General features: G+C 58.5%; 1 protein-coding gene across 6 annotated transcripts in view; it reads right to left on the bottom strand.

The window, feature by feature from the left end:
* ATP2A3 (ATPase sarcoplasmic/endoplasmic reticulum Ca2+ transporting 3) overlaps positions 1-23,320 on the bottom strand; it is a 39,200-nt gene extending 15,880 nt beyond the window's left edge. For 3 of the 6 annotated variants that reach the window (XM_032270036.1, XM_032270037.1, XM_032270034.1), the window contains exons 1-13: positions 23,035-23,320; positions 12,543-12,560; positions 12,171-12,253; positions 9,809-9,913; positions 9,480-9,618; positions 8,797-8,925; positions 8,626-8,711; positions 6,464-6,928; positions 4,134-4,222; positions 3,866-3,968; positions 2,270-2,401; positions 1,408-1,533; positions 68-286 (exon numbers count right to left, since the gene is read on the bottom strand). In XM_032270036.1, coding sequence (XP_032125927.1) covers positions 68-286; positions 1,408-1,533; positions 2,270-2,401; positions 3,866-3,968; positions 4,134-4,222; positions 6,464-6,928; positions 8,626-8,711; positions 8,797-8,925; positions 9,480-9,618; positions 9,809-9,913; positions 12,171-12,253; positions 12,543-12,560; positions 23,035-23,152 — 1,812 coding nt within the window. In that variant the 5' untranslated portion in view covers positions 23,153-23,320. The remainder of the gene's footprint in view (positions 1-67; positions 287-1,407; positions 1,534-2,269; positions 2,402-3,865; positions 3,969-4,133; positions 4,223-6,463; positions 6,929-8,625; positions 8,712-8,796; positions 8,926-9,479; positions 9,619-9,808; positions 9,914-12,170; positions 12,254-12,542; positions 12,561-23,034) is intronic. The other 3 variants (XM_032270039.1, XM_032270040.1, XM_032270035.1) reach the window with 2 other exon arrangements.
* Positions 23,321-25,058: the final 1,738 nt, after the last annotated feature.

The following is a 25,058-nucleotide window of genomic DNA, read 5'->3' as shown; positions in this document are numbered from 1 at the left end:
GGGCCGGAGCCCATCCCTGACCTGCCATCTGCCCAGCTGTTGCAGGGAGGAGCGGCCCCGCACCCACCTCGTACTGCGCAAACTTGCTGCAGTCGTCCAGCTCCATGTCCTCCTTCCTTGGGGGCACGTCCCGGGTGGCCAGCGCCAGGCAGCGCAGGGTGTCTGAGCCGGAGCCCCAATCCCGGATCTTTGCCAGGATCTGCTCCCTGGAGGTGGGGGTCAGGGGTGCTGTGCGGCTGCCCACTCGGACTGAGCTACAGCGCTCGATCACACTCTCAGGAGCCCCCTGCGAGGTGGGGAGCGGGAGAGGAGGCAGCACATCAGTCAGGGCCCCTCCTCTCCCTCCTGCCCAAACTCAGAAAACTAGGCCCAGATAAGGGGAATGGCCACCCAGCGCTACACACACAAGGCAGGGACCAGAATACATTCTTTGAAAGTTCAGAGGGCCAGGTGCGGTGGCTCACGCCTGTAATCCCAGCACTTTGGGAGGCTGAGGCGGGTGGATCAAGAGATTGAGACCATCCAGGCCAACATGGTGAAACCCCGTCTCTACCAAAAATGCAAAAATTAGCTGAGTGTGGTGGCACATGCCTGTAGTCCCAGCTACTTGGGAGGCTGAGACAGGAGAATCATTTGAACCCAGGAGGCAGAGGTTGCAGTGAGCCAAGATCACAACACTGCTCTAAAGGGAACAGGGGTGGGGAGGGTGCTGGGGTGGGTGCAGCCACCAACCAAGCGAAGCCCACCCCCCGCCGCCAGCCCATAGGGGTAGGGGAGGGCTTGGCTTGGTTTGCCTTTGCAGGTAGGAGTGGGAATGGCATCTCTGCCGGCCTGGCCTCCCTGGTGCTATTCCGGTTCCAACTGCGTAGGAGCCTCCGCAGCAGGGAGGCAGGCTGAGCCCTGCTGGGGACCAGAAACAGAGCCGCACACAGGGTGTGGCCGGGCACAATGCTGGGAAAGGGGTCGGGGGTCACAGGACCCTCAGTGGCCTCGTCTCACCCCAAACCTCACCCCGGGCTTAGGAACAGCCTCTCAAGCTCCTTCAATGGCTTCTCCTGCTCCTGAAAGGTCACCCAGACACTAACTTTTCAAAGTGGCCGGAGCTCCCAGCACAGAACAGCTCCTGTGCAGGGTTAAGCTCAAGCTATGTGTCCTGCTTCGGGTCTGGAAGCAGCAACGGGAGATGCCGTAGACGGTGATGTGCACGGGGGCTGATTCCTTTCCCTCCCTGGGACTCAGTTTCCAAAACACGGAACAACAAGGGTATGCCACCGGTTAGAGGCAAAAGGGGCTCCTGAGAACTTCTAACCCAACCCTGCCATTCGCAGGGAGACGGGCCCACAGAGGAGCCTGGATGGCCAGGTTCCCCTGGGTGTGCAGGGGCGCAGGCCGGACGGGCAGCCCCACCTTCACAAACATCTTGCTGCCCTGGGCCGCAGCGTGGGGGCGTGTGGGCGTGCAGTACACCGACATGGACTTCCGGTCTCGGGAGAACTCCAGGGTGAACTCCTTCCGCACCAGCTGCTTGATGACCTGAGGGTCCAGGCAGGTCAGGGCAGGAAGGACAGAGCCAGCGACCCTCGCCTGCTCTCCCACCAACTGCCTGGCCCCTAGAAGGCCTCTTCCTGTCTGTGGGGTAGCATCTATACTCCTCTGACTCTGCCATTCAAGGCCCCCACTTTCCTCTCCAGCCCCAGAAATGGCAGTCAGTTGCCATTCCCCGACCACGCTGTGTGCAGCCCAACGCCAAACCCTTGTCCACACTCAGCCTTCTCCCCGCTTTGCTCCCTAGCCAAGTCTTACTAGGGTTTAGATGTCCTTCCTCCTCCCAGAAGCCTCCCAAGACTTCACTGTCAGCCGGGCGCAGTGGCTCATGCCTGTATTCCCACCGCTCTGGGAGGCTGAGGTGGGCCGATCACCTGAGGTCAGGAGTTTGAGACCAGCCTAGCTAACAGAGTGAAACCCCGTCTCTACTAAAAATACAAAAATCAGCCGGGCATGGTGGCACATGCCTGTAATCCCAGCTACTCGGGAGGCTGAGGCAGGAGAATTGCTTGAACCCGGGAGGCGGAGGCCGTGGTGAGCCGAGATCGAGCCACTGCACTCCAGCCTGGGCCATAAGAGCGAAACTCTGTGTATGTTAGTTTTTCGTGTGTAATATATTACACATTTATCTTTGGGGACATAATAAATGCTTTCATTTAAAAAAAAAGCCTTCGGTGTTCTCTCTGCCTTCTCCAGATGTCCCAGAAGCCCCACCCCCGCTCACCGCATTGCAGGCACCAGCTCGCTCCACCCGGGACAGGGCCTGCAGGTCGGTGTCGAATACGTTCATCTTCTCCACCAGGCAAGTCAGAGCCGTCTCCGTGGCCTCTCCCACCTTCTCATACACACCCTTGGCCTGGCAAGGACCGGGGGACAGGGAGTGAAGGGCAGGCTGCCTCCAGCCAGCGTCCCCAGCCTCACTCACTCCTTGCCGGGGTGGTGTCTGACACTGACATCCAGCCTCCCACCCCGGCATCAAAGGCCACACACCCTCCCTGCCCTCCGCCTGCATCTCTCTCCACTTTCTGCCAGCCTCCTTCGGGTGTCTGCTGTCTGGGCCTGCTCCTGCCCTCCCACCTGCTCTCCCTGGGACCACGTGCCTCCTGCCTCCAGCTCCACGTGCTCATGACTGCCTGTGCACGCCCCGCCAAGATCCCTTGCTGAGCCCCTTGCCCACAAGTCCAACCTCTGCCTGCTGAACCTTATTCCCTGGGGGCCTCTCGAGCCACCTCTCCCGCCTCCTGTAGTTGACACTCCAGTCACAGCCCCAGCCAGGACAGCAACCAGGAGCCACCCTGGCCTCCTCCCTCTTTCTTTCACCTAACCAGTCACCGAGCCCCAGGATTCTCAGCTCCTAAATGTCGCTGACCCATGCCTTCTCCCCTCTCCCTGAGGTTCCAGCCAGGGCTCAGCCAGCATCTCTGTGGCATAAATGACCACATAGCCCTCCCTGGCTCCGGTCTGGTCTGTCTGTCTGTCCTCCACACAGAAGCCGCGGTGATCTGTAAATGCACATCTGACCGTGTCTCTCTACTACTCAAGTGGTGCTCTACTGCCCCCAGCTTGGCCTTGGAGCAGACTGGGCCTGGCCAAGGACCTCTCCTTGAGCAGACGCATCCTGCTGCAGCCACGTGAACGGTCATCAATGCTGAAATCACAGAGGCTTTAACTGAATGTGGGCCTTTTGTGGGCTGTGTCTTCTGCTTTAAACCCTTTCTTTTTTTTTTTTTTTTTTTTGAGACAGAGTCTCGCTCTGTTGGCCTGGCTGGAGTGCAGTGGCATGATCTCTGCTCACTGCAACCTCAGCTCCCAGGTTCAAGTGATTCTCCTGCCTCAGAGTCTCCAGTAGCTGGGATTACAGGCGAGCGACAGCATGCCCGACTAATTTTTTTAATTTTTATTTCTAGTAGAGATGGGTTTCACCATGTTGGTCAGGCTGGTTTCGAACTGCTGACTCCGTGATCCGACCGCCTCTGCTTCCTAAAGTGCTGGGATTATGGGCACGAGCCAATGCGCTCAGTTGCTTTAAACACTTTCTTGGTCCTGTTCCCCAAATCTCTTCCCCCGACCAGGTATCCCCAGCCCTTCAGCCCCTTCCATGGCAGTCCCCAACAGCCCAGGAGCCCCAGAGAGAGGGTTCTGAAGCCCGTCTGAAGAAAGGAAGGGGCAGCAGAGAGGGGTGCGCCGGGGTTACCGTGCTCCCTGGGTGTGGCACTCCCAGGGGGCAAGGGCCGCCAACCCTGGGAGCTTTGAGGCTGGGAAAAGGGTCTGTCCGGGTCGCCGGGATACTAGGAAGGTCATGAAAGGGAGTGGGGCCCACCTCGTTGTAGTCCAGCGCCGAGTCGTTGCACAGGGCGCAGATGGTCGCCAGCTCAACCAGCCCGTCGAACTGGCTGCAGCGCACCTGTCGCTCCCCCTGTCTCCTGCAGAGCCGTAGGGGTCACAAGGAGGGCCTTGGCCCCGCCCCTGGGAGGGGCTCCGCCTCTTGGCCCCGCCCCCCGGGAGCCTCCCACGGACACCGCGGCCCCGCCCCGCGAGGCCCCGCCCCCAGGCCGCCCCGCCCACCCGTCCCCTGGCCCCGAACTCACACTTCGCCCTCGGGGGTATATGTGGTACCCGAGATGGTGAACTCGTGCAAAAGGCAGGAGCCCGCTTCGGCCTCGGCTACCACGAACATCTGGGGAGCGCAGGGGCGTGCTCAGGCTGGGTGGGGGTGTCGCCTCCCTCTTCCCTGGACAGCCAGTGTGAATAAAGCCTGACCCCTGGGTGGGGTCCTCCAGGCCCCCTGCCCCACTAAGAGCTAAATAGGCCTGGGCGTCCGTCCCCACCGGGAGGGAACCAGAAGGCAGGGTTCAGGCTGTGGTGGGGATGTCTGCTCTGCCCGTGTGTGTCCCATTCCGGTTTGTCCGAATGTGCTGGGCTTCTGAGGGATTTCTGGCAGATTCTTCCATTCCCTGGGGGCAGCTGCCAGCTTGAGGGAGCCCTGAGCTAGGCAGAAAGCCTGCCCATCTCACTGTGTGACCCCTGGCCAAACACCTGAGCCCCCGTTTCTCCCCCCGGTAACATCGATATCACCCCTCTTTTGTCTTCAAGGATATGAGTTCCTGGACTTCAGGGGAGGAAACCCACAGGCTGCTCTGAGGCACAGTCCCCTCTAGCCCAGAGATGGCAGAGAGTGAGTCCCTGACACGGGCCTGCTGGTCACCCAGCCCCTACCTGTGCACCTCAGGGACAGGGGCTTACCGGGCCCAAGGCGCCTATTTCTCTGTCTGTTTGGCCAGCTCTGCTGGGGAGATGGTTCTTGCTTCTGGACATGACTTTGCTGCACATTTTCAAGCAAATGGCCAGCCCAGCGCCCAGGAGATGCATAATCAATGTCCCTTCCTTCCCTCTCTCCTCTTGGCTTCTGCAGCCGTCCCCCAGCAAGCACAGCCCAGCATCCAGCACATGAGGCCTCTGCAACTTCCCTACACAGTGCTTTAAAAATCTTTATTAGGGCTGGGTGCTGTGACTCAGGCCTGTAATGCCTGCACTTTGGGAAGCCAAGGAGTGCGGATCACGAAGTCAAGAGATCAAGACCATCCTTGCCAACATGGTGAATCCCGTCTCTACTAAAAATACAAAAATTAGCCGGACATGGTGGCGTGCACCTGTAATCCCAGTTACTCAGAAGGCCGAGGCAGGAGGATTGCTTGAACTGGGGAGGCGGAGGTTGCAGTGAGCCGAGATCATGCCACTGAACTCCAGCCTGCTGACAGAGTGAGACTGTCTCAAAAAAAGAAAAATATCTTAATTAGGGCTGGGCATGGTAGCTCAGGCCTGTAATCCCTGCACTTTGGGAGGCCAAGGCGGGTGGATCACCTGAGGACAGGAGTTCGAGACCAGCCTGGCCAACATGGTGAAACCCTGTCTCTAACTAAAATACAAAAATTAGCGGGATGTGGTGGCGCACACCTGTAGTCCCAGCTACTTGGGAGGCTGAGGCAGGAGAATTGCTTGAACCCAGGAGGCGGAGGTTTACAATGAGCTCAGATTGTGCCACTGCACTCCAGCCTGGACAACAGAATGAGACTCTGTCTCAAAAAAAAAAAAAAAAAAAAATCGTTACTAGTCAAGAAATACTCTGTTTAAATAAAATCCTACCAGGGCTTTTAGCAGGACAGTAAAGCTCGTTAGCACTCTCCCGTACAGCAGCCTCTGATGGGCTCCTAGAGGGCCTTAGGGTCTCAGAACACAGAGCATGGGTTTCCAAGCCCAGTGGGCAGATGTGGAAGCAGGGGTGACAGAGGGGCCATGGGGGACCCGGAAGGGTGGAGAACCCCTTAGCCTTTTACCATCTCCACACCCACCCACCTGCTGGGTCAGGAGGAGCCTTCTGCCCCATGGGCCTGCTGAAGTCTCAGCAAGAATCCCTTGGCCATGTGGGCAGCGGGCCCAGGAAGTGGGATCAAGTGCCCTGGAATGAATAATTCCTGCCTGGCCCTTTCCGGGATACCGGAGCTGGCTTATCTGGTGACAGGCGTGGACTGCACAGAGTCATGATAGGGCAGGATGGAACCCGGGTCTGGGCCAGCATGGCGCCTACGCTGAGGCTGAACTTGAGCCTCTCCTGCGTCCTTTATGGTTACCTAGCAGGGCTCACACAGCCAGGCTTCTGATGAGACTGAGGTTCACAGACTGTCAGCAACCTGGCCAGGGCCCCACAGTGACACACAGGCCTCAGTGACATGTGGCCACCAGCCATTGTTTGCTATAGCCTCCCTGTCATCTCATGAAAACCCGGACCTGCTCTGTGCCGAGGGACAGCCCACAGGTTCTCTCCTCCATCCCTCAACGAAAAGGAGGTCGGGGAGAGACCCAGAGAGGGAGCCCAGCCTGCCCAGTGACGCACAGCAACACCAAGCTGGCCGTCACTCACCCGGCAGACAGACATTTGATTGGTGGTGAGCGTGCCCGTCTTGTCAGAGCAGATGACTGAGGTGCAGCCCAGGGTCTCCACGGAGGGCAGGCTTCGCACGATGGCATTCTTGCGTGCCATGCGCCGCGTGCCCAGTGCCAGGCACGTAGTGATGACAGCCGGGAGGCCCTCGGGGATGGCGGCCACGGCCAGGGCCACGGCGATCTTGAAGTAATAGACAGCTCCGCGCAGCCAGGAGCCACCGTGGGCCGGGTCAGCAAAGTGGCCGATGTTGATGACCCACACGGCCACGCAGATCACGGAGATGGCATGGGACAGCTGCCGCCCAAACTCATCCAGCTTGCGCTGCAGTGGCGTCCGCTCGGGCTCCACCGCCGCCATCTGGCTCCGGATCTTGCCCAGCTCCGTGTGCAGGCCCGTGGCCACTGCCACACCCACTGCTTTGCCCGATGCGATATTGGTGCCCTGGGCCAAGGGAGAGGCAAGGAAAAAGCTGCTCAGAGGCCAACCACGGGCCTGGGACCCCTGACTCCTTCAGGCCGGAGTAAGCCACTTACCCTTTTGCCTGGCTTGCTTTTTCTGGGTGTCGCTAGTTCTTCCAGACATCCGTAGCTATGTTATGTATAGGGTCACTGCTGCCTTCCCATGATAGTGTCAGCTCTAAGAAGGCAGGGATTGGCCAGGCGCGGTGGCTCATGCCTGTAGTCCCAGCACTTTGGGAGGCCAAGGCGGGCGGATCACCTGAGGTCAGGAGTTCGAGACCAGCCTGACCAACATGGTGAAACCCTGTCTCTACTAAAAATACACAAATTAGCTGGGCGTGGTGGTGTGTGCCTGTAATCCCAGCTACATGGGAGGCTGAGGCGGGAGAACCACTTGAACCTCGGAGGCGGAGGTTGCAGTGAGCCACGATTGCTCCACTGCACTCCAGCCGGGGCGACAGAGTGAGACTCTGTTTCAAAAAAGAAGAGGTCTGGGTGAGTTTCAATTTCTTGATCCTCTTCACTTCCAGGAGGTTTTCTGTCCCCTTATAACTTGGTGGCCTGGGCCATTGTCTCACTGGTCTGACCCTTCCTTGTGGCCCCAAATGCTCCTTGCTGGTCTCAGGCTGTTGCTGGGCAGCTGTGAGTATCACTTGCTAACTGTCTCTGAGGCCACAGAGGCAGGTCTCTCCTGCCAAAGCTCAACCCAAATGCTCCCTGAGAAGAGCCGGGTCGACAGGGCACCACGCCTTGTGGGTCAGTTTTCCTATCTGAGAGGGGACTGTTCCCACCATCTTCCGCCACTTAAGCAGACCTCTTTCCTCTAGAGGATTTCTGCTGGGTGATTATAGGGAGGCTCTGCCCTTCCAGGAGAAAGCAGGGTCTCCCAGCAGATAAGCTCTAAAGCCGGGATGTCTGCGTTCGCCCCAGCTCTGCCACTCACTGGCTGTGTGACCTTGGGCAACTTTGCTGGAAAATATAGGTAGCAAGGATAACAAGAGTGCTGGTTTCAAATATTTGGTGTAAGGATTAAATTAACTAATATGTGTAAAGGGCTTAGAACAGTGCCAGGCACGTCGCCCCCAGTAAACACAAGCTACGATTACGCTATAAACTTGCATGTATTGTCAAGAATTGATGAGGTTCTGCCCTGTAGGACTTTAGCTGATTAATCCTAATGTCGGGCCAGGTGCGGTGGCTCACACCTGTAATCCCAACACTTGGGGAGGCTGAGGCAGGCAGATCACAAGGTCAGGAGTTTGACACCGCCTGACCAACATGGTGAAACCCTGTCTCTACTAAAAATACAAAAATTGGCTGGGCATGGTGGTGCATGCCTGTAATCCCAGCTATTCAGGAGGCTCAGGCAGGAGAACCACTTGAACCCAAGAGGCAGAGGTTGCAGTGAGCCGAGATTGCACCACTGTACTCCAGCCTGGGCGACAGAGCAAGACCCTGTCTTTAAAAAAAAAATTAGTTGCGCATGATGGCATGCACCTATAGTCCCAGCTACTTGGGAGGCTGAGGTCCAAGAGTAGCTTGAACTTGGGAAGCAGGGGTTGCAGTAAGCCAAGATTGTGCCACTGCACTCCAACCCGGGTGACAGGGCCAGAAAAAAAAAGTAATAATGTTATTTTTAACATTGCCTGGGCAAAGGCCCCAGATGTTTCAGGGACTTACAGAAAACAGCATGTTCTTCTTGTCCTGGTTCACAGCTCGGGGGTCTGGGATGGCCTCTGTGTGCTTGGTCACCGACACAGATTCACCTGTGTAGAGATGAGAAGCCTCACATGAAGACACACCCATCCCCTGGTCCAGACCCACCACATCCCAGCCTCCGGGAGGCCTCACCTGTCAGGATGGACTGGTCCACTCTCAGCGTGGTAGACTTGATCTCGATGAGGCGGAGGTCGGCGGGCACCTTGTCCCCCACTGTGCACGGAGAATGGCTTGGCTGAGGGTGGTTTTGGGCACCACTGGCTGGGAAAAGCCAGAAGGGTTCCCAGGACCAAAGGCCGGGGCTGGGCGCTGGGTGCCTGAGCTGCAGCTGCTCTGGTGGACCCCTGTCCCTCTGGCCCACAGCCTCATCTGTCTAACGGGGTTTTGGCCAAAGGGCTTTGGAGGGATCTGATGGCTACCCCCTCTGTATAAACAGCCGGAATGATGGAGGCACAGAGACGGATGGGGCTCCCAGGCCCACATAATAAAAGGAGGAAGCCCCTATGGGAGGCTGACGCAGGAGGATTGCTTGAATCCGGGAGGCTGGAGGTTGCAGTAAGCCGAGATTCTGCCACTGCACTCTAGTCTGGGTGACAGATCGGGACTCCGTCTCAAAAAAATAAATAAATAAAAATAAAATAAAATAAAAGGAGGAGGCCCCTAGGGGAGGCTGAGGCAGGAAGATCGCTTGAACCTGGAAGGCGGGAGGGTGCAGTGAGCCGAGATCGTGCCACTGCACTCCAGTCTGGGCGACAGAGCGGGACTCTGTCTCAAAAATAAAAGAAAATAGCATAAAAGGAAGAGGCCCGGCATACCCGCCACTTCTACAATGTCCCCGGGGACGATGGCGCGGGCGCGGATCCTCTGCACACTCCTGCGGTCCGAGCGGATCACCTTGCCCATGTCAGGCTCGTACTCCTTCAGGGCTTCGATGGCACTCTCAGCGTTGCGTTCCTGCAGGGCAGAAGGCAGGCGGGCGGTCTGTCCCTGCTGCCCGCCCCCCGCAGGCCACCCCCTTAGAGTGACTCCCTGGGGCCTGGGATGGAGCCAGAAGCAGAAGGGCCTGCAGTTCCCCGGCACCAGGTGGGGGCACTCCTAGTGGCTGGGAGAGCCCTGGCCCGGTCCCGCCCCCAGCACTTCCCACCTGCCACACGCCCACGATGGCATTGGCCACGAGGATCAGCATGATGACCAGGGGCTCCACGAAGGCGGTCGTGGTCTCCTCACCCTCCTCGAACCAGGCCAGGACCTGTAGGGTCACAGCGGGTGAGCTCGGGCCCTGCTGTGGGCCGGGATCTGCTGTCCTTTTCCTTGGCACCCGGCACCTCCTGTCTGCTCTCCTGCTTTGGGAAGATGCCACTGTGGAGCCTTGGGCCTGGAGAGGGCCACTTCTCTGAGAAGGATGCCCACCCCGCAGGAGTGACCACCCCACCCAGGCCAAGCTTCAAGGGTGTGGAGCAGTTGTAGGGCTGCCCGCCGAGGCCTTACTGTCTGCCTGGAGCACAGCTGCTCAGTATGGTCCCCAGACCAGCAGTGGCAGCGCCTGAGAACTTGTAAGAAATGTAGTTCTCGGCCGGGCAGGGTGGCTCACACCTGTCATCCCAGCACTTTGGGAGGCTGAGGCAGGCGGATCACCTGAGGTTGGGAGTTCAAGACCAGCCTGACCAACATGGAGAAACCCCGTCTCTACTAAAAATACAAAATTAGCTAGGTGTGGTAGTGGGGGCCTGTAATCCCAGCTACTAAGAAGGTGGAGGCAGGAGAATGGCTTGAACCAGGAGGCGGAGGTTGCAGTGAGCCAAGACTGAGCCATTGCACTCCAGCGTGGGCGACAAGAGCAAAACTCCGTCTCAAAAGAAAAAAAAAAAGAAAAGAAAAGAAATGAGGAGGTCGGGGCCCAACCCAGATCTCCTTAGTCAGAAATTCTGGGGTGGGGTCAGTCATCTGTGTGTCAACGAGCCTAAAGATTCTTTTTTTTTTTTTTTTTGGTTGGGGAGACAGAGTCTTGCTCCGTCACCAGGCTGGAGTGCAGTGACTCGAACTGGCTCCCTGCAACCTCCGCCTCCTGGGATGAAGCAATTCTCATGCCTCAGCCTCCCAGGTAGCTGGGACTACAGGCGTGCGCCACCACGCCAGTTTAATTTTTTGTATTTTAGTAGAGACAGGGTTTCACCATGTTGCCCATGCTGGTCTCAAACTCCTGACCTCAGGCGATCCACCGGCCTCGGCCTCCCAAAGTGCTGGGATTACAGGTGTGAGCCACCGCGCCCAGCCAAGCCCAGGTGATTCTGATGCACGTATTCAAAGCACACTGGCCAGGGGAGCATCAGCATCAGGAACGAAGGAAGAGCAAGAGGAGGCAGCAGCCGGGAGGAGGCTGCCAGAGGTTCAGGCCCCAAAGTCCACCTGGGGGGCACTGGGAGCCACGGGAGGAGTTATGGTAGCAGCACTCAGGCAGGGAGATGTGTCCCCCAGGGACATTTGGCAATGTCCGAAGACATGTTTATTTTTTGAAAGAGGGTCTTGCTTTGTCGCCTAGGCTGGAACGCAGTCCTGTGATCACAGCTCCCTGCAGCTCCGACCTCCCAGGCCCAAGCGGTTCTCCTGCCTCAGCCTCCAGAGGGGCTGCGACCACAGGCCTGCACCACCACACCCAGTTAACATTTTGTATTTTTTGTGGAGACAGGGTCTCCCTATGTTGCCCAGGCTGGTCCCATACTCCTGGGCTCAAGTGATTTTACTGCCTCGGCATCCCACAGTGCTGAGATTTCAGGCATGAGCCATTAGGCTTGGCTAAGTAGACATTTTTGAGGCTGGGCAGATTGCCTGAGCTCAGGAGTTCGAGACCAGCCTGGGCAACACAGTGAAACCCCGTCTCCACTGAAATACAAAAAATTTAGCTGGGTGTCGTGGCGGGCACCTGTAATCCCAGCTACTTGGGAGGCTGAGGCAGGAGGATTGCATGAACCTGGGAGGTGGAGCTTGCAGTGAGCCGAGATTGTGCCACTGCCCTCCAGCCTGGGTGACAGAACAAGACTCTGTCTCCAAAAAACAAGACATTTTTGTGGTCACACTTGAGAGGTGCTGCTGGCATCTGGTGAGTAGAGTCCAGGGATGCCACTAAACATCCCACAGTGGAAAGCCCCCTTACCCACCCCAACAAGAATTATCTGGTCTAAAATATCAGTAGTGCTGAGGTAGAGCAGGTCTAGTCCTCAGCAGGGCATAGCAGGGGCAGATGTGAGCTGCGGAGCTGGCTGAGAGCCAGAGGGTAAGATGGATCGAGGGGTCAGGTGGGAGCCGGGAGCCCAGTGTAGGGGCCGTGAGGTTTAGGCAAGGGAGGCTGAAGTCGGAGCAGGGCAGGGCCAGGCAAGGCCGGGGAGCCAGCCGGGGACCCCCACAGTGTGAAGGACACGGCTAGGCTCCTGGGTCTCTGAGCGCTGCCCAGCCTGGCTCTCCCTCCAGGCTACCCCCGACCACGGGATGGCAGGCAGGGCCGTACTTACAAAGGAGACCAGGGCGGCCAGCAGCAGGATGCGCACCAGGAGGTCCTGAAATTGTTCCAGCACCAGCTCCCACAGGGACTTCCCTGGGAACAGGGAGCACGTGTGAGGCTGGGCCCCCACCACTGACCCTTCCCACTCAGAGCTGGGATGGCCTCGGAGACCTCCCGGCCCGTTCTCTCCTGCACTCGGAAGACAGAGAACCCAGGTCGCTGAGAGGTGCAGGTGGGTGATCCTGGGGCACTCAGCAAGGCCTCCCTCACTGGGAGAGGGAGTCACGATCTGACAGTGAACCACACAGGAAAGCTGTCCCGTGGCCTGGTGGCCCACCCCGGTGCCAGCCTCCCGGTGCCAGCCTCCCCGTGCCAGCCTCACCTTCCTCCGTCGGGAGCTCTGCAGGATCCAGGCAGCCACGGTGCCATGAGGAGACAAGAGAGGAGGGTCAGCGGGGGTCTCAGGGGAGCCTGGCAGCATCTACCCGCGGCACCCACCCAGGTCCCCACCGCAGTCTGGATGTGTCCTCAGGCCTCTCTGAGGTCACAGAATGGATGGTTTGATCCCAAATGCCTCCACCCCCCCACACCCACCCCACTCAGATTAAGGAAGAGGAGCCAAGGGAGTCTTGGCTCGTCTTAAGGTGGGATCAGAGCCAAGAGGGTCCTTCCAGCCCCTCCCTGCCCCATTCATATAGGGGAAACTGAGGTCTAGAAAAGAGGAACTCCTCCCCCCCCCCGGCCCAGGTAACACGGAGAGTGGGCTGTTCTTCCCCAGGAGGCTGCATGGTTCTGTTCAACAATTCCCACCCCCACAGCAAGGCAGCCCCTCCCTTGAAGGAGAACAGCGGCTCAGGCTCCTTCCGCTCAGCTGGCCTCTGGCATCCCGGCTCCCCTAGGACCAGCTGGACGAGGTCTGCAGCTGCACCAGCCTGCTGAACCCCACCGCACAGGGGGCCTTCCCCTGGACAGGACCCCAGCAGCCAGCACCCTGCAGTGAGGATCCCTCCCATGGTGTGGTCCCCTGCCCTGGCCCTGCACTCCGGGTAGCTCGGCGAAGACGCCCAGCCACCATGCCCAGTCCCAGTCCCACCCAGCACAGTGAAGAACGCTGTTTCCAGACTCCAACAGCACCAGCCCCACTGTAGCTGCTTTTTTGTTTTGAGACGGAGTCTCACTCTTTGCCCAGGCTGGAGTGCGGTGGCGCCATCTCGGCTCACTGCAACCTCCACCTCCTGGGTTCAAGCGATTCTCCTGCCTCAGCCTCCCCAGTAGCTGGGATTACAGGTGCGCACCACCACACCTGGCTAATTTTTAAAAAATTTTTAGTAGAGATGGGGTTTCACTATGTTGGCCAGGCTGATCTCGATCTCCCGACCTCGTGATCTGCCGGTATCGGCCTCCCAAAGTATTGGGATTACCGGCATGAGCCACCGAGCCCAGCCTAGGCGCTGGTTTTTATCTCCAACATTTCCTGAAGCAGTTTTTGTATCAGGCAGAGCTGGCTGCCTGGGCTTCCCTGGAAGTCTTTGAATCATTTCGACAGCCTGCAGGGCAGGCGGCGGGGAGTTCTAGTCCTGCTTCACGGAGTGCAGGTACGGCCTGGGCAAGGCCACACGGCTGGAGAGTGGGTCCATGGGGGGCTAAGAGGGGCGGGAGCGGGGCCCTGGAGGGTGGCTTGGGGAGGCTTCCACTTTCCAGGCTGCTAACTGAGCCCTGCCTCCTTCTGTCCCCTGCCACGCTAGGGACAGTCTCCAGACATCTGTGGCATCTCCCCAAAGCTTTCTAGCCCCGTGGAGTGCAAGGCCCCGCCCCCGGCTGGCCGTCTTCCACCTTGTCCTTCCTGCTGCTGGAAACAGGTCCTCGCCTTTGTCCACCTGTCTCTGCCTGCAGGCATTCTTTCCTAGGGAGCCCTCTCCCCGGACCACCTGTTTGAAGCTTTGGGGTCTGCACCTGGCAGCGGAACCCTGGGGAGCATCAAGCAGCCCATTGGGCTGCAGGAATCCAGGAGGGAAATACAGAGCCTAAAAATACACTTTCTAGAATTTTCTCCAAAGTCCTATTTTAGGCAATGGCTGACATTTTCCGTGGAAAATGTAATCTCCAGTGTCCTGCGTCAAGATTAAAATCAAACAGACTTTTTTCCTTCTGATCTATTTAGCTGAGGCGAACAGGAAAGGCGGGGGGAGAGCCAGGCCTGGTTTTTGGGCCAATTCTTCAACGGAGCAGGGTGCGTTAGAGGTCGCCTCAGCCATGCCCCAGCCTCGAATCAGGACGGCGCTAACCTCATGGTGCACATGCGTGGGCCTGTGCCGTGCCCGACCGGGGAGACTCCTGGAACCCCCACCTTTACTTATTCTGGGAAAGGGCGAGGCCTGCGGTGGGGAAGTGTGCCGTCGGGTCCCCGTGCCAGCTCCATTCCCTGTGCTTCCCCACAAAGGCCCCCACGATGCCGCCTGCCTGCCTTGCTGATCTCTCAAGTTCTCCGTTCTCTCTCTTTTTTTTTATTTTATTATTTTTTTTGAGATGGAGTCTCACTCTGTTGTCCAGGCTGAAGTGTAGAGGCGCAATCTTGGCTCACTACAGCCTCCGTCTCCCAGGTTCAAGCGATTTTCGTGCCTCAGTCCCCCGAGTAGCTGGGATTACAGGCACCCACCACCATGCACAGCTAATTTTTGTATTTTCAGTAGAGACGGGGTTTTGTCACGTTGGCCTGGCTGGTCTCGAACTCCTGACTTCAGGTGATCCGCCCACGTCAGCCTCCCAAAGTGCTGGGATTACAGGCGTGAGCTGCCGTACCCGGCGCAGTTTGCCTTTCTCTCCCTCTCCATGGGGATGACCTCCCCTCCTGCTCTCTGACCCACCCTGACCCAGGACCCACTCTTGGGTGCTCATCATGCTGTTCCCCAAATATTTCTGTTCCTCCCTACCTCGCACGCACATAGTGGGAAGGCACTTCATGGCCCCCGGGTGGGTTTGAGAAGTGGGTGGGTACTCATGCCAGGATGGAACACTGACTTTTGGTGGGCACTTCTAGGAGGTCAGTCCAGTAGAATGTTCTGTGATGGCAGAAGTGTCCTTTCTCTGTGCTGGCCAGGACCACTAGCCACATGCAGCTGGTGAGCCCCTGCACTGTGACTAATTTCTAATTTGACTCGGATTTTCGTGCATTTAAATTTAAATTTAAAGAACCAAGTGGCTGGAGCTCTTCTGACACTCTCCGACAGCAGCCTGTGAGATGGTGAGGAAGGCACAGAGCCCCCGATGCCCAGCCTGCCGCCAGCACTCAGCAGGAGTGAGAAATGAGCCTCTGGTCATTCAAGCCTCTGAGATTCGCAGGCGATTGCTGCAGTAACGTAGCTGAACCTGACAGATAGCTTCCCTCCACCCAAGCCTGGCTCACCGCAAGGCTCTGCTCTCACCGGGGGAGCCCCGACCTGCCCCTGAGTCCTGCCCACACAGCCTGCTCCTGGTGAGGCCTTGAGCCTCGTTTGGGCAGCGGGGTACCCACAGCCACCTTGAAGGGCTGCTGTGGCGACCAGCACCATCATCCCTACTAAGAGCCACATTTACCGAGCACCTGCCAAGCAATGTACCAGGCCCCTTCCCACATCATCTCCAGACACCCAATGGGAAGACACCGGGGACCGTGCACGTGAGGTACTTAGCAGAGGTAACAGCAGCGGCTGGCGGCGTGTCAGACACCCTGCTAACTCCTTGCGTGCCTTATTCTCATGATCCTCAAACAAGCTGGGAAGGAGGATGCCATTGTCATGCCCATTTTACAGAGCACACAACAGAGAGGTTGAGTGACTCTTTCAGGGTCACACAGCGGCGGGGAGGCAGAGAAGGGTTTTGGGCGCAGGCCGCCTGGTTCTCGACCCCCTGCTGTGGGCCTGCTGCGCCGACTCTCAGGCGGTCCGGCCTTCGCTCCTCCACTCTCTTTACCGCCCACCCAAGGTCATCTGAACACCCTTGGTGTCCCATGTCCTGATTATTGGGCTGGGTGCCCTCATCCCATCAATGGGCATGCCCCTCTGTAGAGACCCCAGAGCCACAGCCCAAATCCTCCAGTCTGAAAGGCCCTGCTGGCCTCCCTGATGGTGTCTGAAGGGCTCACTGGGCTCTGCCTGCCCAGGCCTGGTCTGCTTCAAATGCACCCCCAAAGGACCCTAGTCTCCCCTCGCATGAATGAGTCCCAGGGTGATGGAGGGAGCCCAGGGCTGGGAGAGCCCCGCCGCAGGCGTTCCTGGAAGATGCTGGCTCCTTCCTTGTTCTCCCCGAAGGCTGCATGTTGGGGGCTGACACAGTTCCCCTTGAAATGGTGGCCTTGGGCCTCCGGCAGCACCAGATGTCCCATCTGTTCCACGGGAGAGTGCCCTGGCTCTGTCCACTCTCAGCGCCATCCGCTGGGCTGCAGGGAGCAGAGGCAGGACCAGGAGGTGCCACACCCCCCGAGAGCCACAGTGGGGCCGGCCACTCTTCTTATCTGAGCCTCTGCCACGGTGACCCCTGCACTGGCTCACGTGGCTGGACTGAGAGGGCCTGTGTCAAGGAGGCCCAACATGCAGGCCTGGCAGTCAGCCTGCGGTCCTAGGGACAAAAGGCAGGTGATCCAAGAAGCTCTGTGGCTTAGAGCAAGGAATCTCGACCAGAGGGCTCAAGTCCGAATCCTGCTCTATCTTACGGTACTTCCATGGCCACAGGCAAGTTACCTAATCCCGTTTCTCCGTCTGCAAAAAGAGAGTGATACTGACAAGTGCCTCTCAAGGATGCCGGAGGATTGAATGGCACGCACAGAGCGGGTAGAAGGCACAGCTCACAGCTCACAAGCTGCAGTCATCACCACTTGCTGGAACATAAGCTCTAGGAAAGCGGACTTGGCTAAGCGCAGTGTCTCCAGCACCCAGAGCGGCTCCTGGTGCACGCAGCTGCTCGGTAAATGTATGTGACAAATGCCTGGCCCTGCCTCGGTCCTGCTCATAGAGCTTCTGGGCTGTCCTTGGTCTACAGAATAAACACCACCTCAGCTCAGCGTTCAGGGCTTTCCTGGACCTCCCGCACCTGCCCTTCTAGGATCACGCGTGTACCCCAGCGTACATCTGTCCCTCTGGACGCTAAGCCTCAGGGCTGCCACCCCTCTTGCTTAGTTTATTTATAATTGACAAATCATAATTGCATATATTTATGGGGTCCAGCATGATGTGTTGATAACCCTGTTTTACAAAGCTTCCCCTCCTTATATATGTGTGTGTGTATATATGTATATAATACAATATAAATGTCATGTATGTATATAACAATATATACATATAAAATATATGTATATATGTATATATATTTTATACACACACACACACACACACATATATATATGTATTTTTTTTTTAGACAGAGTCTCACTCTGTCACCCAGGCTGGAGTGCAGTGGTGCAATCTCGGCTCACCGCAACCTCAGCCTCTGGGTTTAAGCGATTCTCCTGCCTCAGCCTCCCAAGTACCTGGGATTACAAGCAGCTGCCACCTTGCCTGGCTAATTTTTTATCTTTATTTTTAGTAGAGACAGCGTTTTACCATGTTGGTCAGGCTGGTCTCAAACTCCTGACTTCAAGTGAGCCGCCCGTCTCAGCCTCCCAAAGTTCTGGGATCCCAAAGGGCTAGGCACTACGGCCGGCCTTCCTCCTCCGATATTTGGCTTGTGCCGTTCCTTCTGTCCACACACCGTCCCATCTCGTCACCTCAACTCCTTTCCAGGAAGGCTTCTCTGAAAAGCCCCTCCCCTGCTTCGTCGCAGTGCCCTTCTCTGACCGGCCGTCAGTGCTGGGGTCCCCCTCCACACTGGAGCGCTGCCAGGGCGGGGCAGGGCTGAGTCACCCCTGCGTGGATGCTGAGTCCTCACAGTAATTGTTTATTCGGTTGCTTCCCGGTGCAGGCCTCGGTGCTGAGCCCACAGCCCAGAGCCAGGGAGAAGCGTGTAAGAGATGGCCCTGACCTGCCCCCAGGCCCCACATACCACCTGCTCCCTCATACCCCCACTCCTTCCTTCTCAAAACACTGAAAACTGGTATTTCAGCTTCTAAATGTCAGTTCCAGCTGGGAGAGGCTAGCACTCACCCAGGTCTTCCTCAAAGGTAAATTTGCAGAGCAATTAAATCGTCACTTGCAGAGTCAGGGACAGGCCCTGGCTGGGCAGGGCCCGCCCAGCCCACCTGGCCCTGCCTGTGTCTCCCGGGTCCACCCAGAGTGGACGCCTGACCCAGTGGTGCGGGGGCTGCCGCGGGGCCTTGGGAAGTAGCGCTCCCTCTGCAGAGGGGCCTGCGGCGTACCTGGCTCATCCGGAGCTGCAGATGAAGGGTTTGCTAATGCTCGATTATGCTGTGGGAAAAACCAGGCCCTGCCTTAGGGTGCCAGAGGGTGAGGGGGACCGGCTGGGCAGGCCTGATGCTGCTCCTGGGGGTCTTCGGCTGCCCAGCAGGGGCCAGTGGGAGTGAAAACTAGGGTGAAGTGTGAAAGACCTGGAGCTTCCAAAGGGCTGCAGGCAAAACACACCCTCTCAGATCCTGCAGTGACTTTAGGGGACCTCAGGGTCCCGTCCCTGCTATCCTCAGTAGCAGCAAGTCCAAGGAGGGACAAGCAGGGCCGCTCCCATCAGCCCCTCCTCCTGACACCCTCCATTCCTCTTGGCCTGGTTTCCGTGGGCTGCGCATAGGGGCTGCCCGAGTTTCAGTGCCAACTAGGGCCTGGAACTTATTTGAGGGCAACAAATAAGGCCACAGCCAAGAGGCTGCTGGAAGGAGTCTAAATCCAGACCACCTACCCCACCTGGCAGCTCTGGGACCAAGGCGCGCACCACAGACGGGCAGCATGTGGCCCAGAAAGGCAGGTTCCACCTGGCCTGCCTGTCCCTTGAACAAAGACCACCCCGGGAGACCTCCTGGGATCTGCCCGACTCCCACGTCGCCTTTAGGTACTGTGCAGCCCGTTTGGTGGCTCCTTAGCATATGATAAGATGTGACTTTAAACAGAAAGATGCAAAGCAAACCTACGAGGGGACACTTCTGTAGGCACAGATCAAACCGCCTGATCCCACCCTGCAAGACGAAGCGGTGGAGAGTGAGCCGGTCAGTCAGCACGACCGCAGAGAACAATTTAGTGACAGCCGACGACGATGCAGAAAACATACACCCACTTGCACCCCACAGCTCCGCCCCCAGGAATGCAGCCTTTGGTGATATTGGCAAGTGCGTGACATGATGTGGCAACAACGTTGCGTGTCACAGCAGAGGCTGCCGACAACACAAGCTCCACCAGAAGTCAGGGAAAAGCCACATGCGAAGTCCCCACAGCCACGAGGAAGCCCGCCCAGGCTCCTCCTGACACCCGCTCCAAGAATGACTGTCAAGGTCAAAGCAGGGGCAAAGGGCGCTCAGCCTCCTCCCGCTTCTGTGTGGGAAAAGATCACAGATCTGGGCTCCAGATGTGTGTCTGCACGGATGGTCTTGGGAAGCACACACAAGAAACTGGGAGGATGGGAAATGGGTGGCTGGGGACAGGGTCGGAGGCTTTCTGTGGACCTTTTGTACCCCTTGAATGATGCACTGTGCACATTTTTATTCAAAAAAATTAAAAAGGGCCAGGCGCGGTGGCTCATACCAGTAATCCCAGCACTTTGGGAGCCCAAGGCAGGTGGCTCACGAGGTCAGGAGATCGAGACCATCCTGGCCAACATGGTGAAACCCCATCTCTATTAAAAATACAAAAAATTAGCTGGGCATAGTGCTGGGTGCCTGTAATCCCAGCTACTCAGGAGGCTGAGGGAAGAGAATCACTTGAACTTGGGAGGTGGAGGTTGTAGTGAGCCGTGATCACACCACTGCACTCCAGCCTGGGCAAGAGAGCGAGACTGTCTCAAAAAAAAAAAAAAAAAAAAGAATAAAAATAAATAAATAAGATATAAAAGCCCCTCAAGGAAGCTGCACTCTGGGTACCTCTGTCACCTGCAAAGTGGGCTCACAGAAGGTGCTGGGGCCAGGAGCCTCCCCGCCCCCTCCTTGCTGGGGGTTGGGAGAGGTGGTGTTTTGTGTGTAAGTGGAGGGGGTCCAGGCTAGCATGCTCACAGACCGCACTGCTGAGGCTCCCCAGCTCTGAAGTGTCTGTCTGCAGGGAGGGAGGAGGGTGGGAGAGCGGGGGGTGGGGGTGGGATCAACAGTCCCTGCGGCCCTTCCTCCCTCCCCCCACAGATTTGCAAACTTCAGGACTTAGGCAAATGACTTCCTTGTGGTTTCCAGCACTACCGAGCCTGCAGATGCACAGACTCCCGGGGTGGGGAGAACACAGGTCTCTGGGGTGTCCCTTCTACCCACAGGCCCTGCCCACCCTGCCACCCAGCTTGTGGCCAAGAACCCGCCCCAGCCTCTTCTGCGATGGGCAAGGATGACTTGATGTCTGTGATCTCACTAAAGCCTCACAAACAACGCTGGGAGATGGGTTCTATGGTAGGCTCACTTACGGTGAGGAAACCGAGGCACAGACAGGCAAAGAGGCTGGGCCAGCATTGCACATCTATGAAGGGGCAGGGCCAGGCTTCAAAGCCTCTTCAGCCTCACCCCAGCAGCTGTGCTAGGACATCTGCGCCTCCTCCTCAAGCCACGGCAAGCGGCAAGTGTGAGGCAGGAAGGAACAGCTGGCTCCCCTCTGCTCACCTCATGACTTCTGGAGCCCTGAAAGTCCCCCAACCACGACTAGTGATCTGAGCAAACTGCCTCTGGGGACCCCAGGAGCCTGGAGGCAAAGCTGAAATAGCTGCTGCCAGCTGACCCAAACTTCCAGACAGGTGCCGACACCGGGATTCCGGAGCCTGCAGAACTTGTGACGCTCTTGTACAGATGGGGAAACAGGCCTGGAGAGGCCCAGGTACCCAGCGCTAGCTCCACCACCTAACTGTGTGACCTCGGGCAAGTGGTTTAACGTGTAGATGCCTCCGTTTCCTCCTGTATAAAATGGGGATGACAACAGTCCTTCCCTTATGAAGTTGTTTTGGGGCAAGAAATGAGATAATAGATGACAAATGCTGAGAATAGTGTCTGGCACATAGTAAGTGCTCAGTGAACATTACCTTTTGTTATCACTACTACCAAGGCTCAGAGGACCCTGGGGAGCCCAGCAATACCCCTCCCCAACTTTCCCTATCACACCCAACACACATCCACCCTCTGAGGGCCGGCACACCACATCAAGCCCACAGCCTTACCCATCACCCCACACAGACCCGCCGCGGCCAGGGCACCCCAAGGTCTCAGCTAACCAAATAACCGGTGGGGAAGGCTGGGGCTCCTCCCTCCCAGTCAGTTTCTCCTCTGCTGGACCAGTGAAGACATGACATCCGCATGGAGACAGACCTTGCCTGGAGTCCCACAGGAGCAGAATTTATGCAATCCCATGGGCAGGTCAAGGGCTGGGAATCAGGATTCCGAAGCGGAGGCTACAGCAGCACAGAAGAGGCAGGAGGACCCCGGATCTGCCTGCCTCAGCCCACCCCAGCCCACCCCAGGGTCAGAGGAAGACCAGGCTGCCCGGCTCCCCTGCAGCAAAGCACAGCCTCCCTGCCAAGTCACTAATGGGGGATATTAAATAATATTTATCTCCACAGTTCCTCCCACAGCTCAACTAAATATAGCAACTAATTTTTTTGAAAAAGGATTTCTGCTCCAGAAAGATAATATTTATATAAGAGGTGGGTTTCATAAACCAATACAAAACCCAAAAGTCCTTTTCTGACAGCTCTTCCTAATTTCAGAGCTAGCCTAAGTCGTAGGATCCCAGAGCTGGAATACCTTCCCCTCTGGCTGGCTGGGAATCCCAAAAGGGCAAGAATCCAAGTCCCCAAAGGATGCAGACCCCGGCTGCACCCCAGAGATGGTGGGGACGTTTCTCCCGGGACTCCTCACGCTCTGCCCCGTGCTGAGGGCACGAGCAAGGGGGTGGCAGGTCCTGCCTGAAGGGACGTGGGGAGGCCATCTCTATCTTCTATCCTCATGGGACCTCCAAGGTGCCAGGCCACACCAGGACAGTACCCAGTGGCACTCAATGTGCCTTTTGGCAGAAAAGATCCCCACTCTCTTTTGAAGGAGGTGAGGAAGAAATGATACCCCTCCACCCGAACAGCAAGGGCCTGAAGGCTCCCTCCCTGCTCAGAGATGGGAAAGGCATCCCTGGCAGCTCCCCGAGGCCTTGATTCCGCCACCTCAGGAAGGTGGGACTCCCGCCTCAGCAGTTCAAAGCCCCCACCGACTCCGCCAGCCACATCCGCTTCGGGTGCAGAAAGAGGAAGACCTGGGGTGCGGGTGGGGGTGGGGGTGGGGGTGGGGGTGGGGGGGTGGGGGCCCCACGGCTGCTGAGGAAAGGCACCTTCTTGGGCGTTTTCTGGAGCTCTCGGGGGAGACCCTGGGGCCAGCTGGGAGGCTGAGCCTGAGTCTGCGGCCGGGTCAGCGCTGCACCTGCAGGATGCCGGCGGGGGCGGCGCGGCGCCGCGCGGGGGTGGAGTACGATCCAGGATGGGGTGGAAAACGCTTGCAGGGTGGACGGGGCCGGGGTGCAGGTGGGATGTCCGGGAGGTGCCAGGCGCAGGGGGTACCGAGCGTCGGGTCTCCCAAGCCCGAACCCGCCCCCAGCCCCCGCCCGCGAAGGTGGCCGCGCAGCCCCGGGTGCCCCGAGAGCATCCGAAGAGGCTTCCGGAGCCCTCGCTTCCTGCCCGCCCGCCCGCGGGGGCCGAGAGCCGGGTGCAGAGAGGACCGCTCCGCCGCCGGGGACGAGGAGGGGTGGGAAACAGCCTTCGGCGCGCGCGGCCCCACTCCCCTGCCAGGCCCGCGCGCTCACCGTTGGGGCCGTAGCGCTCCCGCGCCTCGGTCACCTGCTCCGGGCTCAGGCCGCCCTCGGCTGTCACCGAGAAGTGGCGCAGCACGTCGGCGGCCGGGAGCAGGTGCGCTGCCTCCATGCCGCCCGCCCGGCCGTCTGCGCCGTCCGCACCGTCGAGGCCGCCTCTCCGCGGGGCTACAGCACGGAGCGCGGGGGGCTTGGGCGCGGGCGGGCGCCTCGCAAGGCCATGTCTGCGCTGGGACCTTCCCCGACGGCAGTGGCGGCGGCCCCGGCTCGCACCAGGATGCTGCGCCCGGGGCTCCCTCCCCGGGGCGGGGCGGCGCGGGGCCCGCCCCCATCACACCCCTTCCGGCTGCCCTCCCAGCCCGCCGCGCCCCGGGGCGCACCGCCGGGGTCGCCAGCCAGTGTGGCAGAGGGGAAACTGAGGCCGCCGGCGGGGCGCGCGGCCCGGGGCGGGGGGTCCTGGTCCGGGTGCGCAGAGCTGCTGGGGGTGGGATCTGGCCAAGAGCCGGAGCGGGCTGCGAGTCGACTCCTCTGAGCTCTCCCCGGCCGGGGCGTCCCGCTTCCCAGCTAGACTTCTGCGAAGTGGATCCAGAGGGAGCCCAAAAGCCTGTGAGGAAGCGGGGCTCCTCTAGAGGAGGGTGCTGGGTGTTTTCCCTATTTGGCGTTTCTTTTCTTTCTTCTTTTCCAATGCCCACCCAGGAGGGGTTCTTCCCCAGAACCTCTAACAAGGAACCGGCGCAGAAGAAAGTTCAGAAAACCCGGCTGGTTACCCTAGGCTCACACCGTCACCCCAGCAGGAAATGTGACCAGGGAGTAGGGGTGGGGCTCCCCAGAGGGGCCCGAGGGGTGTGGTGGGGGGCTTTGCCCAGGGCTCCCAGAGGACTGACCCCGGCCCAGGGAGGGCGAGGGATGGAGGAGCCCGCACTCCAGCGCTCCGCGGCTCCAGCCGCTCCGGGAGTGCCGGGAGAAGCGGCTTCGGGGCAGAGGAGGAAGTCGCAGGAAGGCAGAAACCACGCGCCAGGCCAAAAGGAGGAGCCAAGAGAACAACCTGATCGCCGCACCCTCCAGCTTAAGAGACTCAGACAGCCTCCCCCCGGCCTCCACCTGCCTCCTCCGCGAACTGGGCTCTGCGTCTAGAGCCTCAGCCTCTGCCACCCACCAGGGCTGCACCGGGTCATAGATGTCAGGATTGAGCCCGCACAGCTGGCTGTTCAAACCCCAAACCCTTCGTGCTCCGCAGCCAGGAGCTTTCCCAGATAGCTGCAGCTGCGCCCCGGCCCTACAACACAGGCCGCCCCACTCCTGAGAGCCTCAGCTTCCAGCCTTGCCTGGAGCCGCTGACCCCCACCCAGATCATGCACACCCCAGGTTCTGTGCCCTTCCTCCCAGGACCGGACCGGACCGGGATCTTCCTCCTCTCCGCCTCTCAGAGCCTCCCTGAGCAAAGACACTGCCTGAGGACTGGCTGGACGAAAGGTTCTTCGGGCTTTTGATGGGTGGTCCAGGTGGATACCCAGTATCAGCTGCGCCCCACCCTGCTGCTTTGGAGCTAGAGGAATGCTGCTTTTCTGGCCGCGGCTCCTCCCACCCTGTTATTTTATGTATTGTTTTCATTATTTTTTTTTTTTTTTTCTATTTTTCGACAGAGTCTCGCTCTGTCACCAGGCTGGAGTGCAGTGTTGACACCTCGGCTCACTGCAACCTCCACCTCCCCAGTCTAAGTGATTCTCCTGCCCCAGCCTCCTGAGAAGCTGGGATTACAGGTACCTGCCATCATGCCTGGCTAATTTTTGTATTTTTTTTTAAGAGAAAGGGTTTTGCCACGTTGGGAAGGCTTGTCTCAAGCGATCCGCCCACCTCAGCCTCTCAAAGTGCTGGGATTACAGGCGTGAGCCACCACGCCCAGCCCCATTATTATTTTTTTGAGATAGGGTCTGGCTCTGTCACCCAGGCTGGAGTACAGTGGCATGATCAGGCCTCACTGCAACCTCCGCCTCCCGGACTCAGGCGATCCTCCCACC

The sequence above is a fragment of the Sapajus apella genome, unplaced genomic scaffold (genome assembly GCF_009761245.1).
Source record: "Sapajus apella isolate SASKATOON/1434 unplaced genomic scaffold, GSC_monkey_1.0 scaffold202, whole genome shotgun sequence".
NCBI lineage: Eukaryota > Metazoa > Chordata > Mammalia > Primates > Cebidae > Sapajus > Sapajus apella.
Note: the sequence above shows the minus strand (reverse complement) of the source record. Positions and strands in the feature narration are given on the sequence as shown.